Source organism: Scomber scombrus, chromosome 2 (genome assembly GCF_963691925.1).
Source record: "Scomber scombrus chromosome 2, fScoSco1.1, whole genome shotgun sequence".
NCBI lineage: Eukaryota > Metazoa > Chordata > Actinopteri > Scombriformes > Scombridae > Scomber > Scomber scombrus.
The window spans coordinates 28,948,031-28,968,129 of NC_084971.1; the positions used below are offsets into that span (position 1 = coordinate 28,948,031).

Below are 20,099 nucleotides of genomic sequence, written 5' to 3' on the forward strand. Positions count from 1 at the left end.
ATGTGTCCTCACCTTGGTTAATGTTTGACTTCCTTGTTTCAACACCCGGAAGTGGGCTCTTACCGTTTACCACAAGCTAGCTGTTACCCGTAAGCGATGAAAGCAGAAAAGAATCGGTAAAACGTCACATAAATGGATATAATTTGACGTTAGGACGCGATTAAAGAGCCGATACGCTGTTTTTTAAAGGTTAGCGTCGCTGTAAGTCGCCATCCGTCACGGTTTTACTCAGTTAGCTTTCTATTATTGAACCATCTGGTGAAGCTTGCTAACATTAGCAGGTCGGTTACTGCCTGGTTGGTTACTGCCTGGTGATGGCTGTGGCACACAGAGGTTGTGTCGTGGCTGGATTTTTATTCCTTTTTCTGCTGGCTGGATGCAATGCGAGGATACACAAGCTCAGCCTGAAGGTAAGAAAGCTGTCTGTGTCTACCTGGAGATAAACACCGAGAAGACGTTTTATTAGCATGTTTATGCAAAGGAAGAACATTAACGCCAATGTGATGAAAAAGATTATAAAGTCATTATAAAGAGAAACTATCTCTACGTTATGACTTAGTATCTCAAAATAATGACTTAGAAACTCAAAATAAAGACCAAGTAAGTCAAAATAATGGGAAACTATCTCAAAATAATTAGAAACTATCTCAAAATAGTGACTTATAAACTCAAAATAGTGAGTTGGTAAATCTCAGGAATCTCTCTTTGCAGTTCTGTTTAATTAAAGTCTTGCATGACATTTTATTCCTTTAAAAAAAAGAACTATTATTCATTTTATTCTTTTTTTATTCAGCTCATATATGTAATTGTGGTAATTTTACATCATTTTCACCCCTGAGTATTTTTGTATGTAAAGCGTTTTGTAAACACTATTTGAAGAAAAGCGCTTTACAAATAAAGTTTACTGTCATTATTATTATTACTATTTTGACCAAATGTTTTATTCGCACATGTAAATTCTTCAGCTTAGAGCAAAACTTGAGAGTTTACAAACATTATCAAACATTAGGTTAGAGTACATTTCCTCTACAGGTTTTCTGAATGTATGAATAAAAACATCTGTTAAAACATATAACCCCTGTACGCTTTAAAAATTCACTAAAAAAACTTTTAAATAACTTAACATTGTGTTTGGCTCTGACACACTACACATTATGTTTGTTTTGGCTTCGACACACTACACATTATGTTTGTTTAATGATACTGAAGCTTGTTAAATTTAAATTAAGGCAGTTTTATTGATGCGTTTACCACACCTTGTGTGTACAGCTTCTCTCAACCAACATGCCAATTATGATTATTAAATTATTACTTTTTCTTTTATGACACCCTTAGGCCCTCTGGTGTGTTTGTACAAACAATGTGCTGTGAACATGTTCTGTACCTGTTTAAATAAAGCAGTTAAAACAGTTTATTAGCTTTGGTGTCAAAGAGGTGATGATTAAACAAACATGGAGTGAAGTGTTGTTGTAGAATAGACTATATAGAATAGTCTTTATTGTCATTGTACACGTGCATCCTTATGATATCGTAAGTTTAAAAAAAAAGATAGAAGGTGCTTGTAAAGGAATAAAATAAATGAGTAATTAGTAGTAAAACTAACTTAAAGACATATCACACACACACAAGATATTCCACTCACTGCCATTAATATTGCACAATTCCCCTTAATATTACACTCAAATTTGCTGTGGCAGTTATTACAGGATCAGGTTTTTGGAGCATTTAGAGCAGTTAGAATCTCTAGAATAACCTGCTGGTCCTGTAATGTCAAATTTATTTACTGACAAAAGAATGAAGACACAATGTTAACAACTATTGGAGATTAAATTGAGTTGCACATTTTACCTGACTGAACAGGTTTTTATTTGTTCGTTTGTTTGTTTTTCCCCTCAGAATGAAACTCGGTTCGTCGTCCACCTCAACACCTTCGGTTTCTACACTAACGGGACTCTAGATGTCAACCTGCTTTCTCTGCGCCTCCCAGAACAGCTGGTGAACTACAGCAAGTACCCTGTAAGAAGTGTGTGTGTGTGTGTGTGTGTGTGTGTGTGTGTGTGTGTGTGTGTGTGTGTGTGTGTGTGTGTGTGTGTGTGTGTGTGTGTGTGTGTGTGTGTGTGGTCACAGTAAACGATTTAATTGCACGATTCATCCCAATGTATCACATCCTCAATTTTCTATGTCACTGCACATGGGTATTTTTGAATTGAATGGCTTCCTCCAATACTTTAAAAATACAAACAATACACACCATATCATAAGGATATTACAAACATACACCAACACTACACAACATGAAAAAAACACCAACATACAACTGACAATTGTGCAAAGGGGCAGGAAAACAGCAGCAGCCGTTGTAATAAATATGATTTTTCATCAGCTTATACAAGAAAATGCTTTAAACAAGAGTCTATAATATAAAATTCTGCATATTTTTAGTACCAGTATTTGTGTGAACCACGTGTAACGGCTACTCGGCTAGATTTACTCATTGACTCTGTCACCTGGGTTTTGGGTTGTTTTCTTCTCCCCAGACTTGGTTTCAGTTGTTAAAGCGGTGCAGTGTGTTTGTTACTGCTGGAGTTCGCTGCTCTGCTAACATTAGTCTTTGAGAGAGTAGAAAAGAAGAAGAAGTAGAAACTTTATTTTGGACACATCTACAGGTCCATATTAATACAAATTTAAAAAAAGACAATACATTACAAATCTATACAGGGTTAAAACGGATAGACGTGTGCTCCAATGCTTCTAAAACCAAGAGGAGTATTTTGTGTCATTTAGCGGAGGTTGGGCTAATGCCGAACCATGAATCTCTACATTAGCATCCTCAACACAGCATGAAAGGCAGAGGACATTGTTAGAAACAAACATGTGACTAGCACTCCTCCATCTTGGAAGCTTCAGCACGTTTCTAAATGCGTCAGTGAATGCAACCTGAAGCTTTTTAATTGTCGCTTTGCTATAATTGCATCATAGAGTTCACAATTATACTCCAGGTTTGTGTCATAAGGGTAATTATTTAGTCATTAAAACACTGATAATGGATAACTAGCTCATACAACCCCACTTCAAAAACCATCCATTTAATCCAGTAAATCTTCAGACTGTGAACATGCATGTTTCTGATCATGCTGATGTCCCCTCTAATGTTCCTCTAATGCCTTCAGTTTCTCTCTAACCTGAGAGAGGCCCTTGAAACCTTTGTCCCATTACTTCAGAGACCATTGAGAGTTTCTGTAACACCTCTCAGGCTTCTCAGCAGCTTAAGGCTTAAGCCTCTAGATTCCTCATATTCTGTAGAAGAGCTGGATACTAGATTCATGCAATAATCTGTTGCCACACTGGATACCGTAGCTCCTTTTTCTAAAAGTCTTTACCCTGTTCCGCTTTAACAAAACCACCACTGTGGATCAATGACCGTGTCAGGTGGGGCCTGACACGGTCAGCTGATAATCTTTTATATATGCTGAATGAATGCATGTTTGCAATGATCCTTCAAATGTGGCCACAAACTTAAACTTGAATTAAGAAAAAGGATCAGATATTCATAAAATGCTGTCGAGAGATAAATGAGGAAAGATCAGAATACTATTCATTTGTGTCTCTTTTTCTTTTTCTTGAACGCATTAAAATTATTATTACTTCTTCACATCAACATGTTTTTTAAGCCCCAGCTACACATATACTTAAAGAGTTGAGAGCTTTCTAGGTTAATATTCTTTTTGCTTTATGCCAAGTATTAGAACTTACGTTTTGGATACTTGGGATAGCTTCTCTTTAATATGTTGACTGTTTTGCTTTGAGTTGTCAAAGTGCTCTATTGTTGGTCCTCCTGCCCCTGAGCTAATTCATTATTAGTGATTAAGTGTTTCCAGCAGCAATGTCGTGGCAGCTGAACACGAGACTCGTCAACTAGTAAACAGCAAAAAACTTCTTTGCATTCTAGCTCATGAGCTTGTGAAGTTAGTGGAAAACATTGAGTTGTTTAAATGGTGACAGAGTTTTGTTGTATGTGTACTTGGTTGTGAACTGGCCACACAGACTGAAATATGCTGTGTACTGGAAGTCACGCGCTTCGTAACACGTTCATTCTGCTTTCTTTTAGGTTGGTTTCAGCCTCTCCAGATCACGTGTGAGTGGAGTCCTCTCCTACACAGTGAGTACCTCTTATCATGAATAAACAATGTACCGTTACCAAAGGGTTATCCTCACACTTGTTTAAATTAGACTCACTACTATGCTTTAAAGAAGGACCTTCACGTCACATGTCCTGTAAAAAAATGTGATTAATGTAAAAGAGACACTTGTGGAGCTCTGTAAGGGCCAGTGACAAATAAGGGTTGGCAAGATGAGCAATTCATTAATATCTTTATTGATATTTTCACAAACCCACAGAGAGTTACCACCTGAATCTGCAGTCCCTCATTTTAGTGTCTTTCATCATTCATTCATTTAACCAAAAGTAAGACTGAATGCTCCTGAAAATGTCAAATGATAAATATTTTATTCACCTACAGTGTATTTAAGTGTACTTATACAATAATTACTTTATTGTTTTTAAAAATGTAAATGGTTCCTGATTTACATGATTCCCCATTAGGTATTCCATTACCTTTATTTAATATAAAAAGTTATAATGTAAGATCATGTTTAACTAGCTTAGGTGTTTTATTGAGAATTTAGCATTTTTAAGCAAGTTGAATAATTTGGTACAAAGTTTTTATGGTTACACCACTTAAACATTTTTGCCATAATCCTCTAATATATTCTCTCAAAATGGATTAAAAGTACAAATGTTATACTGGGTCCACAAAAAAAGAATGTGTGCAAGTTATTCATGTGCTTATTTTCACATTTTAACCCCTTTAATTTGACTAAACCACATTGACACAAAAAAATCGTCATTGACCCATAAATGTGTTTGTTTCATGACTGTTTTTTTCTCTCTAGGCGCAGGAGACGGAGACGTGCCAGCTCTCTGTGAATCAGTCGCCCAACAACGAGCCGCTCATTCTTTTTCTTATTGATATCAACACCCTCAGGTTTGTCGTTTTCAGAGCAAGTGTTTTTTAGAAGTGTGTACGATCGTGCTCTAACGGTCCGATGTGAAGGCTAAGGCTGTACTGACTGTGTTGTGTGTTTGTGTAGCGTCAGTGTAAAAGTGTTCGGTGACCAAGACAACACCTTGTCCGCAAAACTGAAGCAGGAGACGGCGCCTTCTAAAGACAAAGGTCAGTGTTGCTCAATTTAAAAACTGACACTAAATCCTTTTAAAGCATCAGAATAATGACGGCATTGTTTTAAATCACTGTTTATACCGTGAGAATTTAAAAATAGCTCAAGTTCACAACCACACCTTTAAGGCCAAAAAAACATGACATGGAGTTTGTTGTCTGTTTCCTTTTAGGTCAGAGGAAAAGAAGGGAAGACGGTGAACCCCCTAAGAAACCAAGTGAGAATGAACTTGAGCCACCAAATGAGATTAGAGATGTTGTGGACAAACCTGCCATCAAAGAAGAAAAGACGAGTAAAGAGATTGAAGATGAGAAGAACGAAGCAGATAAGACAGAAGAAAAGGCGGCAGAGCTTCCAGTAGAAGCTAAGAAAGTGGAGGACAATAAAATCCTGGTAAGAGTTTGTTTGTTTTTTAAAATCTTTTTCTTTCGCGTGCATGATTTATGTATGAAATCAACTCCTAATCTGTATTTGCCTCCAGCTTAAGAAGAGCACACAGCTACTCTTGGAGTTGGGTAAAGTTAACGGCTCCTACAACTTCAGCGTAAGTGCATCTTTCTTTCTTCTTCTCTTTTTTTTTTTTTTTGTACATCTCAAACAATGTTCAATTTGAATTACACATGAAACGCATGAAACTTTCTGTTCCTCCCCGACAGTTCCACATGGAGTTCGGGGCTCTGGCCGAGGGTCTGTACAATTTCAACTTCCACTACTGTCAGAACATGGAGCCTGGAATCGACAGGCCGTACTCGTTCGCTGTAAGTCGAGCGTCTTTCTAGCCGTGCATGCGTACTCAGGTGTGTGCAGAGCATGTGTCATAAATGAAATGTTTCCTCTGCAGCTGGAGATGACAGAGAAGAATCCAGGAGGCTTCTTATCTGCTGCAGAAATCCCCCTCTCTCGCCTTTACATTTGTATGGCCGGAGTCTTCTTCACCGCTGCCATGGTCTGGGTGTACACACTCATGAAGCACAGGTACACACACGCATGTCGACTCAAAGGCTTATATGACACGTCCTTATCCAAACATGGCAAAACACCTCCGCTTAACACACGTGGCGTGCAGTGTGCTCTTTTGCAAAGTCATGTTCTCTTTTTTTGTGTGCATTTCCTGTTAAGCTGTTAAAAATGCAACTTCCCCCTCCAAATTTAGAGCTTAACCGAAGACAAGAACGTCTGTCAAAAATCTCATTAGCTAAACCAACATCATGAATCTTCTCTACTAAGAGAACAGTTCTCATAATAGTTTAGTCGGCTGTGAAATGGGACGAAAGAAAAAGCAAAAATCATCTACTTTGCCACACTTTACTTAAACCACCCTATTCAACATTTACAAGCAGTATATACGCATTTAATAGATGGTTTATAACACTCTGTAATGCAGTTGTAATCAGCTATAAGTCCTTATTAATTGATTTGACAGCAGTTATAACTCCGTAAGTGGAGGCTGGTGAATAAACAGACAATAAATTGATAAGTATAGTAACACACAGTTGTAGTAATAGTTAATTTGACTTCCAGGGAGAAGTTCATTGACAAATACTGTGCATAAACATTTAAAATGTTCCTAAAACTGCATGAAAATATACTATTGTCTGTAATAAGCATGACTTTAATGTTTATATACTGCTTATAAATGCTTATTAGGGATTTAATTGTTTAAGTATTTAAGTTACCATATGTTTTTTATTCTTTTTTGAGTAGCTTTTAACTGAGTAGTATTTTTGCTTGATCTAAGTTAAGCAATAACATAGAGATCATTTTTTAAACAAAAGAAGTTGTTATGCTTAAGTCAGAAATATACAGGATGTAGGCTGAACACATGTTTCAGTGACACAACTAATGAGGATTTTCAATGCCTGCTCAAAATTGAGGTTTTCTGCTTCTCAGTCATTCAGATCGTCGTTATACGTTCTTCATCTTGACATCCCGTGACTTATGTAATTCTTGGGAGTCGACAGATGATGAAACATGTTACACAAACCACCAACAGTCTCTTAATGTAATGTTATGTAACCAAGAGCGCTATACCAGCTCCATTCAAAGAGAGCATCTGATGTTAATATGAAAAATGTATAGTCTTAGAATATAATGAGACGCCCACGTTTTCAAACATAATATCTAGAAAATCCAATGTAGTACTCAGCCTCAGACCCAAGGATTTATATTAAGTTCATACCAGTATCAATCCAAGAACCCTTAAAGTGATACCGATACTAATTGAGTACTTTATTCGATGACCATCATGTGAAAAGAAGCATTAAATTGCATAAAATGCCACCACTCCTCTACATCAGATTTGATTTTTACACACATGCATTTTAATGTCTTCAAATTATTGTATTATTGTATTAATCAAACAACGCTTGCATTGATTGGTTGTGAGGAAGTCCTCAGTACCAATGATCATATTTTCTAGCTCTGGGTGCAAAAAAGGATCAATTGCAGGTATCGTTTGATGGGAGATGTTTCGATACTACTTGGTATTGATTTATTTTGGTCGATACCTTAAAGCTATTGAGTACTGATACCCAGACCTAACAAAGACATAATTATCAACATCATCATATTTATATATATGGACTTGTCTTACGATACATGGATAATTTTTTGACCTCAGCATTGCCACACTTCACATTAGCAGCTAAGAGGCTTTTCATGTCACATTGGCTAAGTGAGTAGACAGAGGAATTAAAGGTAAATAACTCTGTCCCCAACCATAATGGCAGTCTGTGTTTTTACATAAGCATAACGCCCACTCTCCAATCCCAACCCCGCCCCCCCCTGCTTTATTATTCTATTATCTTATTATATCAGTGGTATAAAATGATATTCAAATGACAATATTATCCTTTATCGTGATTATTTCTGAGACAGTATATCGTCCAACAGAATTAGTTATCGTGACCGGCTTAGTTAAGCACACCAATAATTACCTCCATTATCCTAAAAGGCACCAATACGCTGGAAAAGAAACAGTTATAACATTTAATTGTGCTCTTGTTTAACAGGTACAGTGTGTTTAAGATCCACTGGCTGATGGCGGCGCTGGCCTTCACAAAGTCCACTTCACTGGTTTTCCACAGTGTAAGTGCAGCATCACCACGGATCAAACTAGTCTATTCTATAATATTTCATGTTTGTATCAGGTTTTTATTTATTTTATGTCTTTTTTTTTCTGCAACTTCTCTCAGATCAACTATCACTTCATCAACACTGAAGGACATCCTATTGAAGGCTGGGCTGTCATGTACTATATCACACATCTGTAAGTACAATTTCTGAGGAAAATTAAGTTATTTAAGATTTTTTTTATTTGTTTTTATCTTCACACGAGTTTGTGTTGATATACTTTCCAGGCTGAAGGGGGCTCTCCTGTTCATCACACTGGCACTGATTGGAACCGGCTGGGCTTTCGTCAAATACATCCTGTCTGACAAGGAAAAGAAGATCTTCATGATTGTTATCCCTCTGCAGGTGTGTGCGCATGAAAAAGTTGTCGTGTGTGTGTGTGATTATTTATAGTCGTGGAGCTCAGTTTTGCTGACTCAGTCACCTGTTCACCTGCAGGTCCTGGCTAATGTCGCTTTCATCATCATCGAGTCTACAGAGGAAGGCTCTAGTGAATACGCCCTGTGGAAGGAGATCCTCTTCCTGGTCGACCTCATCTGCTGCGGAGCCATCCTTTTCCCTGTCGTCTGGTCAGTGTGTGTGTGTGTGTGTGTGTGTGTGGTCTGTCTTAAATGTATCAGCCATATTTTCAATTTAAAAGATCAATAACTAGTCTTGAGTTGAGTTTAGAGGATTTTTATGGCAAACATGTCAGTGTATTTTGTTGAAGGGGGGGGGAAATTGAAAATATTGACAGCAGTAGAAAAGTTGTATGATTACTTGGAGACCAAAATGAATGCAAGAAAACACAATGTTGTGTGATGATGGGCTGAAAGAGAGACGTAATCGCTGGGTTAGGTTCACCTCATCTCAGCCAACCCACACAACAGTGGACAGTAATGAATACAACATCAATTTGCAGGATGCCACATAAACACAACATCCCCAGTTCACTTCCAGCAGCAGACCTTTGTTGCTTGTCATTTCCTGTCTGTATCTCCCCTCATTTCCTGTTTACCTCTCAACTATTATTATCTTTTTTTTTTTTGTAAATGTGTTTCATTGGTTTTTAGATGTTTCCATCTAAAGTGAGAGAAGTGTACAAGGCATATTTATGACTTCAATCCACCCAACCATCTCCCGAATACAAAAGTGCATTATCATGTTTGCTCAATGCTGTAATAAGACATTTCACCCGAGTCTTTATCAAGGGGTTCTTGAAGAGAGTCATAGAAGTCTAGAAAAGGGCCTCCATATATTAGCAAATGTTTGAAAGGATCCTTTAAGTGTATATTTAATTTGTTCTAGCTTTGATAAGTACATCTCATCCTTGATCAACTATTTTTATCTAATAAAGGCAACAAAAAAAAAACACAAAAAATGCTGCAAAAGAAAAAGAAAATCACCAAAAAAATTGACAAAACGAGTCAATAATAGATTTTTTTTATCTGCAAATTTAACCTGGTAACATGTTATGCAAGTCATGCATGATGGTACATATACTTGTGAATGTGTTTGCACTTCTCAAATAAGATTAGATTAGATTCTTTATTGTCATTGTATAAAACCTATAATAAAAATGTAGGTGCACTCAAGCATCAAAAAGTAAATAGAGATAGATACAAATGAATAAATGCATCCATTCATTCACTCTCAAACATTACTGTCTTTTATAGGTCTATCCGTCATCTACAAGAGGCCTCTAGCACCGATGGCAAAGGTAAGAATTCTGATGAGTCGCAGCCAAAAAAGTTTAATATGTTGATTTTATGAATTTATGAATTTATAATAAATGCACGTTAGACAGGCCTCTTCTCTTTCTGTTTTAAAATCTCTTCTTAAATCCCATCTTTTCTCCTTGGCCTTTGACACCTTATAAGACATTGACTTTATTTATTTGATTTGATTGTTTTTATTGTATGGCTGTTATTTTTACTTATGTTTAATATCTTTAAATTTATTTTATTTGTATTTTATATGTAATGTTATGCCTCATGTGAGCTGTTATGTCTTTATTTATTCTTCTGTACAGCACTTTGGTCTACTGTGGTTGTTTTAAAGTGCTCAACAAATAAAGTTGGATTGGATTTATAATTTGGTCTTTGTCTCTTTCAGCCGCCATGAACTTGGAGAAGCTGAAGCTCTTCCGGCATTATTATGTGATGGTAAGAAGGAGTTCAGCTCAACTGTACTTTTTTTATATCGTCAACCCCTCATTCATTCATTCATCTGCACAATATAACAATCATTAGATTACCAGCGAAATTGAAATTCCCAACAACAATATTAATATCTTTATTACCTCCGACTGAATTGAATACCGATGTAGCCATTGATCATGATGTTGCTGATATATCACTTGTATATATATTGTTTTTGTTTTTAAAGAGACACGTTTTATTATCTGGCATCAAGCATAGATTATACTGAGTCACAGTTTTTGGCAACACAGCAAGCTTTTCATTCAGCAGAGTCATTGCAGCAGAGCCAGAACAAAAGCCTCGTAAACAACCCCCCCCCCCCCACACACACACACACACACACACACACACACACACACACACACACACACACACACTGTTTGACCTTTTTATTTTTTTGGCCAAAGCATATCATTGAAGCACACAAAGGCCTTTTCATTGAGCGTTGGCAACAAGATGGCAAAGGGAAGATTCACTTTCAGCACCTCATCAGATCAAACATCAAATCGCTAACTTGGAGTCATTATTTTTCCCTCTTTTCAGATTGTGTGTTATATCTACTTTACGAGGATCATAGCCATTCTGCTCAAAGTCACCATGCCTTTCGAGTGGCAGTGGTGCTACGAGGTAAGACGACATTTATGTTTTTTTTTATTTCATTTTCAAAGTGGAGGCTACACATACAGCCGGCTAGTACACTCACAACAAGAATAGAATACATAATCAATAAAGTAAAGATGTACATATAATTTAATACATGTGTTGATACAATCTGCAGCCAAGAACAATCCCCTCTACTGTCTCATAGGTCCTCACCAATATACATCATCACTCCCCTCCAGAAATTAAACAATCAAACCCATCTTATGAACTTTATAGATAATAATGAATCAATATTGAATCAGACGACATTTATGTTTATAAAAATTCAAAGTCATCCTGTACCTGGTCAACGATACAATTCATCACCCCAGAGGTTTGAATAGATATTAGCATTACAGGAGGAGGTGACACTTGTATAACTCATGTATATTTCAAGTCAAGTCAAACTTTATTTATATAGCACATTTAAAACAACCTCAGTTGACCAAAGTGCTGTACAAGCTGAAGACACAAGATAAAATAAAAAAACAATTATGAGTAAGATAAACTATGAAAACACAATAAATAAAACTATAAAAACACAATAAATAAAAGCTAATATAGTTACACAATAAAATTCAGGATGTGAAGCTCAACTAGGATTAAAAGCCGATGCGAAGAGGAGAGTTTTAAGCAATGATTTAAAACTTTCTAGGGTCTGAGCAGTTCGGATATTGTATAGTAGGCTGTTCTACAAGTTTGGAGCAGCCACCACAAAGGCTCTGTCACCTCTGGTTTGAGCCTTGACCTCGCAGCACACAGAAGTTTATGTTCAGTTGACCTCAGTGCTCTGACTGGAGCGTGATGGTGCAACAACATATTTTGTATATTCTAAGAGGTTTAAGAATAAGTAACTGCACACAGAGGCAGAATTAAACCTTTTTAATGTCTCTTTACCTCTTACAAGTAGAAAAATATTCAACTTCTGTGGTGAAGGAAAATCTGCCCAACAGTTTAGAGTATTTAGTTAATTCTCAGTGGGATTAGGAGTGCTTATTAGCAATTATCTTTAGCTTGTGGATAATAAGCTGACCTATATCTTGTAGAGAGACTCTTAGCTTTGCAGGCTGTGAGGGAAAAATTCATTCATTTCGTTCAGTTGTTCATTTTCTTTTGGCAGCTGCGGAGCTACTAGCTAACTGGGAGCATTAACAGTTAGCGCACATGTCTGAATAATCTTTCTTCTCCCTCTTTCGCTCCTCCACTCCTTCAGTTTCTGGTGGAGGTGTCTACTCTGATCTTTTTCGTGTTGACGGGCTACAAGTTCAGACCGGCGTCCAATAACCCCTACCTCCAACTCCCCCTGGACGAGGAGGACGTAGAGATGGATGAAGTGTAAGCTCACACAGTTAATAGTGTAATTATACGTTATTTTTCATGGATTTTGTCACTCAGTTCTGTTTTTCTTTTTTTAAATTTCTAAATGAATATTTTTTGGGGTTTATTGGATTATCCCATCACTGTTTTTGGCTGTAATAAACAAGAAGTGTAGCATTGCCACTTGTCTTGGCTAGATCATAAAAGATTTCCTCCATGAAACCACACCTTGACATTTTTACACTTCTGTTTTTTCACGGATTAAACAAACATGATTTAGGAGGTTAATTATTTTCCAGTCTTTGTGAGAAGCTAAAGCTAAGTGGCTGCTTGCTGTAGCTTCATATTTACTGTGAAGACTCTGAGTGTGTGTCTTCTCGTCCTGCTTTTAGCAAGAGAGCAAATTAGTATATGTCTTAAATTTTAGAAGCATTTCCAAAAGTTTTAAGTAGCATATTCTTGATATATGATTTTTTCCTTACTTTTGCTCTTCTGTGTTTCTCCCCGTGTTCAGAGTGACTGAGTCAGGTGCACTGGAGGGTATTTCCAAAGTGAAGAAGACGTCTAACGGACGCGATCGCCAGAAAGAGTCCACCTTGTGAGTGAGAGGCTGCATCTTCGGGAGGGACCCACTAAAACATCCCCCAGGGCCAGCTGGTACAGAGGGGGTACACATGGACCAAGGCTTCCCACCCCCACCCCCCCTCCACTACCCCCAGTGACAGCTTTCCTTTTGAAACTCTTTAAGTGGTTGCAGTGGTCATGCCCACTGTCTGGCTATGCAAAAAAAAAAAAAAAACACACACTAACTTTTGTTGGACGCTCTTCATTTCCTCGGAACAATTCACCCAGAAACTCGGAAAGGTTTCAGGATGAGACGGGCTCCTGCCACAAGGAAGGGTGGTGGAATGGAAGAGAGCTCTGATGTTTCTTTCTTTTTCTTTATCGCACTCTCTCTCTCTTTCTCTCTCTCTCTCTCTCTCTCTTCCTCTTCCTCTCTCTAACTCTCTCTCTCTCTGTCGCTCTCCAAAGATAATTATCATTTTAGAGAAAGACTTGCTTTTGGGTGTGTTTATCGGCTATTTAAAATGGTACTTCTTCGAGATTCTTAGCTGTACCTTTTTGTGTGTGGTGTGAGTACACGTGTGTGTGGATGTAAGGCGACATAAAATTTGGACACGTTGTATTTTTCTTTTCTTTTTTGGAGACAATAGCCCATACTCAGGTAAAAGGCTAATCAGTATATTTAAAAAAACATTTAAGCAACACATCGATTCTGTTTCCCACCATTCAGGGGTCAGTAATGTCCTTTTTGGTCATTATACAGTACAACTTCATCACCACACAGTACAATATATGTTACTTTTTCTGATATAACTGATATGTATATTGAAATATATGGATGTTTAGAGGTTGTATATTTCAATATATTTACTTATTACATATTGAAATATGTTATATTTCAGTATTATTGTTTATGTTGGAGAGGTGTAATAGTTCCTCCCAGTTTGTCACATGGACCGCTGCTGTAATTTAGTGCTTTAGTGGTTGAGGTCAGTGAATTCAGCCCAGATGGCAACATGTGGACCTCTTAATGGATAAACCGGTTTTGGATCATTCTCTCAAATAACCAGACCAGTGTCCCTGATTGTGTTCAACGACTGCCTTTTTCTTTTTGTTTTTTTTCCTCCTTTTGGCCATTATGTGCCAATCTGGGCAGAGAAGTGACCTAACTGATCATATTTGCATTCGTCTGCTTTTGGTTTTACCTTTCTGCTCTTGATGTGAAGCTTATTTTATTAATTATTGAAGACTTATTGGTTATGAAAGATGAGAAATATGTGCAGCCGGGGCAGGTAGACGGCCATTTGTAAATAATTTAAGAGGGGGAGGCACATACCACTTTCATCAGAACTGTGTAGAGGCTTCATAGACGGCGTTTTTTCAGACAGTAATGACACAAGTTCAGTTTTCATTGAAATTTTTTGATTCCTTTTTTTTGACAGGTGGAGCGTAAATGTAAGGAATCAAGGAAAGACTACTGAGATTTAACCGCAGACACTCCTGTACAGTGACGGCAGAGCTTACACGGTGTTTACGGACTGTTAATGTGTTGACGAGAGTATAAACGGTCAGTAAAGTAGTGGAGAAGGTTTCCTGCTTGTTACAGAGGGCTGTTTGATGTCTGTGCGAACTGTCACAATAAAGCTGGTGTTCTGGAAAGGTCTCAAATGAAGGAGTTATGTACATATGTGTGCGTGTGTATCCTGCAGTATTGTTTTTTCAGCTTTATGTAATGAAGTAAGCCAACATTTTGGGTTTATTGGCATTCCTTGCACTAGTCTGCTGGTTGCTTGGCAACATCACAATGACGACAAGACTAGGAAGTTGCTGCGCCCAGCCAAGAAAAAAAAAAGCCCTGCACATAGAAATCCTGTAAAACCAAAACATGTTTTTAGACTTAGTTTTTTAGTAGTAGAGGAAGAATAGGAACTGGGAGTTTCTGGTGCAGCTTCACCTTCTTCCAAAGAGCACAGAGGAGTGAAAACAGTCTTAATGTTAAAACTCCAGCAACTGTTGTAGTATGTAGAGCAACTTTATTGTTACTATAAAGTTGTGTTGCTGGAGTTTTGACCTCTTGAGAAATATTTTTTTAACAGATTAAACAAATGCTAAACTCATCTATCCTTTTGTGTCAGCTGGCTGTAGCTTCATATTTAACCCTTACATACTGTTCAGGGTCACATTTGACCCAATTTTACAACTGACAAATAAACTGTAAAATCGGTTCAATGTTATCAACTCTGATTTCATACTCACCCCCCAAAAAAACAACTTAAGAAGCCATAAATGATTCCTTTCCTTTCCTTTGGTCAATTCTTTTTTACCTCTATATTTGCCTTATGATTAAAAAGAATAAAAATAATGCTGTTGTTCAATGTAAACCATGATATTTTGTGATTTCACTCCTTTAAAGGGACAAATATTACAGACTGCTTCTGTATCTGAGAGTATTTGTTTTAACTGCAGAGTCGCATCTAATTTACATCATGACTAATCATTTTATGAACCATCAGGAGTTTTAATATCTGATTGTTTTCATTTCGGTGCAAACCTGCTTGAGCTGATCCATCACAGCCGAGCATCAAGTCTGCATTAATGTTTGGCAGACAGCTTAAAATGACCAGGATGCACAAAGATAATGCATCATTGACAAAAGCAAACTGTCAATCTAATTTGATGTAATTTAATTTCAATAATATGTGAATACACAGAATTTAAAGGAAAAGCTGCCAGCATGGAGAGTAAGAACATTTAAAAAATATATAGAAATTGCAGGTTTTTTAAAATGGTCTGCAAAAATGTAGATGAGCCTACATGATTTTTTATTTAAAGAGCTAGAAGATCATTTCATTTTGATTTGAACATTTTATTTCAAATGTGTGAAAGAGAAAAACAAACGAATGAGAAATGGTCATTCTGAAAACAATAGACTTACACATAACAGTAAGCATGATGTAATGCAAGATTGTCAACCACATCCGAAAAGGAGGGGGAAGAAGTGAACACTCATTAAATCCCTTCTTCATAAATCAATGGTCGCCAGTATAACAGTGTGATGTAGTGTAGCTCAAGTGACAAGGAAGGTGGTAGGCAGGCAGACTCATGCTGTCGTTTGAATGAGTAAAAACTGATTTATTCAGTCCGGCGTGACAACAAAAAGAACGTGTGTCCAAAAATGAAAAAAATATACACTCAAAATGAACTGGCTTAACTCAAGAGACTCAGCTAAGGCATGAACATGTGCACACAGCTACACCCCCATCCTCTGAGCTCCTCTAAACCTACATCTCTCCCCTTAAATAGGCCCTCCACTCAATTAGGCAGAACCATTACTGCAGGGGTGTTCTCTCCCCCTTACCAATTGGCACTTCACAATGCTACTTGTATCAGTCTACACTGTTTACCACCCATTATTCCCATCATTCCCAACATTTCCATAAGCCAAAACAAGAATAAATCAAAGACATGAAATCAGCCCTTTAACTGAGTGAAATAAATCCCCTACCATGCTTAGTCCAACCCGCTGGCATCACCTGTGTATAAATACAGGAAGTAGTTGGGCGGTTCGTTTGGTAAGCACATGGTGGGTATGGTAAGTAACAAAGAAAGACAATGCATAACTTATGAACTCAGAACTAAACCCAATAGGGATTAACCTTATACGTGTCTGTTTTACTTTGACCAAAAGTTTCTTGAATGTAAATTGTAACCAAATATAATGCAAAAACAAACAAGGGATAGTCACATTAATAAGTTAGCTGGTGTTGATGGTGAAAGACAAAAGGTGACAAGTGTTGGGTTTCACCCACTTTGTCACAAACAGCTTCCTCATATATATGAATATATAATGTATATAATAATAATTTCCTATACCAATGCAAATCATTTAATTACTAATTCATACCATCATACAATAAACACATTTCTTACTAATGTATATTATATGTAATGTCACTATATACATCTATATTTAAATGTAAAATATTGTTTTTTCCCTTTAAATCAAATCTAATAAACAGTATCCATTCAGAATTCATAAATAGTATATTTAGCTGTGATTTGTCTTAATTATTGAAATATACCATAAAACAGACAGCACCAGGAGTCCTTGAGGAATAATTAATTTTGTATGACTGATGTATGACTTTTGGTCATGGGTTTCATACATTTTCTGTAATAAAAAAAAAGCAAAAATCTTATGATGGGGGACCCCTGCGACAGAATCTTCCCAAATGTGGGTCAGTGTGGTCTATTGTGTCAGTCTAGCAGTCCTTTGTATGTGAACAAGTTTATGAATCACTGCAGTGGGCTGTTCATTCCTCATCTTCATCCTCTCATGGTTTGCTGATGCATTAGTGAGGGCGGATTCTCTCGCTCAGACTTTTTCTCCTCACTCTGCTGCAGCGGCGCTTTGGATGAAACTCACACCAACAACAGGCTCAGTATCACCTGTCCAAGTGTCGGTCCAGTAGTTTGCAGCCTGGTGGCAGCTCGGCCCCGCCCTCCTCCTCCTCCTCCTCCTCCGAGCAGCAGAACAGGCGGACTGGTTGCTGGAGCTCACTGCAGTCCGTCAGTGTGCAGCAGCCTGCAGTCTCCATCACACTCCTCCCTGCTCTCCCCTGGCAGGTGGAAAGGACGCACACCAGACACACGCGCACGCACACACACAAACAAAAACGCACGCAAGGAGCCGGGACAATGTGAGTATGATATTATTATTTAGATTTATATCAGAAGTAGGTTATTAGACAGATTTAAAGGAATGTTAAATTTTGGCTGATTATTTTTGCGACTTTTCTGCAGCGTCATGGGCAGGTAAAGTTAATGTTTGCGTCATTTTCCATCGTTTTTACGTGCATGAAAGGAAATCTGACCTTTTTGCGCAATATGTTTAAAAGCTGCAGCAATATAAAACAGCTACATTTTTTTTAAAGGGATTGTGATGCATCAGTTTTAAATAGGCTAATCTGTGTTTTTTCCCCTCAGTCTTAAATCGGCTGTTTGGTTTTAAGTTGCAATGTGAAAAAGATTATGATGAGGATGTAATGGGTTATTGAACGCTGCTGTTTCATGACCTCAAAACGCCTTTGCTTTTTTGAGAAGACAGAGCTTCATGATGCAGCACATCTCTCTCTCTCTCTCTCTCTCTCTCTCTCTCTCTCTCTCTCTCTCTCTCTCCCTCTCTCTCTCTTTCTCTCTCTCTCTCTCTCTCTCCCCTCCTGTGCGTGTCCCATTTCATCTCTGCAGTGCAATGCACCACAGTGAGGCGCATACTGGCACATACACACTCAGAGCTTTTTAAATCTATGAAGTAGACAAGACTAAACATTTTAAATCCGTTTTTTTAATGTACTATATCAACAAAAATGTTTTATATGTAATTATATGTTCTATTTTGTGCGTAAACTCTCAAAACACTCGCCTATACAATACTGAAGAATAGGAACCTTGTAGCTTGATCAGCCTAATTTATTCTCTTGTTTCTCATTAATTTGGATATTTTTGGCTGTTTATTCTGTTTGCAATGTGACAATCCTAAGTAGTTTAAATGAGAAGGCATTTTCTTTGTGTGTGTGTCCTTCCTCAGGGCTTTCATCACAGTCTTGGCGATGCTGGCCTTAGTGGTTTCAGTTGAAGGAAGCGTTGGGTAAGTTGGTCACCTCTGCTGCTAGATAAATAAAAATTTCGAGAATCCAAATCAGTGCACATCCTTAAAAAGCATCTTAAGTCAAATGTTCTCCTTTTTCTTGATATAACTTTTACTCAGTGGGTTACACAATTATGTTTTAATAAATTCTTTTTTTGTATTTTTTAAAATCTCCATCTTGCATTTTGTTAAATTAAGTTTATTATTTTAGCTTTAGCCAAAACCATGAAAAACTGCCACCACCAAAAAAATCCTGTCCACTTACCTTTGGTCATATACTGAATTAAAAATCACTGTTATAGGCCGAGTACCAACAACAGCTTCTGCACAGAGTCAAGAGAGTGTCTCGAGTATGAGCTGGTCTGCAAAACAGATGAATATGAGGTGAGTGAAACTGTCAAGTAGCACACAAATACACTTTACCTGTCCGCCAAGCTTTTACTTCTCACACATTTTGGCTCTTTCTCAATGTGTGTGTGTGTGTGTGTGTTTAGGTGCGACACTACAGCCCCACTCGCTGGGTTTCCACAGATGCTGAAGCCTATTTCATGGGAGTGGGAGCAGCAATGGCCTTCAGGAGACTTTTCCAGTACATCACAGGAACCAATGACGGAGGTAAGGACGGGACAGAGGTGGACACTCATTTCATTTTATATGTGTGTGTGTGTTATTCTGTATCTGTGTGTCCTCTGCAGGCATCCAGATGGAGATGACTGCACCTGTCCTGGTCAAAATCCCCGAAGAGACAAAGATGTGGGAGCCAGCTATCTACACACTCAACTTCCCGCTGCCTGCAGCCTATCAGGACAAGCCGCCCGCACCCACCAATGACAAGGTGAGCTGTCCTTGTCTGTCACGAGGTCAAATGCTTTTATCTCCCCGGTGTCTGTGTGTAATTTGATTCTGGCTTCAAGATCAATAAAGACCATTAATGGATATAAAGTTGGCTATTAAGTGCAGCTGGCTCCGCAGTTTAGAAAGCTATTGCTGGCTCATGTAAAGGTATCAGCGTTCTCAGTTTCAGTTTATGACCCGATGATCCAAAGTCTGAGCAAAGCTACATTTTTAATCTGTTAAATTCAAAATGGTCTATAAATATCTGCAAAATCAATATCTTGAATATATTAAGTCTAGTTTTAGCAGCAGGTCTACTGGAGTTTTATGTTTTAATCATGTGTGCCAAATTTACTTCCCTATTACACTTGTCTGTGTCCAACAATGACTCAATAATTTCTTTTTTGTCCAGTCATGTTTCAGCATTGTGCTTCCATTACGGGCTGTGACTGACTAACCATTCATCAGTTTAAATAGCTATGGCCAAATACAGCAGACTACATGTTACATATTCATCTTTTACTTATTTATTTGACATTGGTTTA

At 37.7% G+C, this 20,099-nt stretch overlaps 1 protein-coding gene across 1 annotated transcript; it reads left to right on the forward strand.

The window, feature by feature from the left end:
- The first annotated feature begins 58 nt into the window (after window positions 1-58).
- Window positions 59-14,745, forward strand: LOC133995755 (protein GPR108-like). Its single transcript, XM_062435231.1, has 18 exons — window positions 59-410; window positions 1,897-2,016; window positions 4,109-4,159; window positions 4,954-5,045; window positions 5,152-5,234; window positions 5,411-5,631; window positions 5,720-5,782; window positions 5,895-5,996; window positions 6,080-6,213; window positions 8,250-8,325; window positions 8,433-8,506; window positions 8,598-8,715; window positions 8,809-8,939; window positions 10,026-10,069; window positions 10,465-10,514; window positions 11,094-11,177; window positions 12,406-12,527; window positions 13,024-14,745. The coding sequence occupies exons 1-18, from the start codon at window positions 315-317 to the stop codon at window positions 13,109-13,111; spliced, it is 1,749 nt and encodes a 582-aa protein (XP_062291215.1). The 5' UTR covers window positions 59-314; the 3' UTR covers window positions 13,112-14,745.
- Window positions 14,746-20,099: the final 5,354 nt, after the last annotated feature.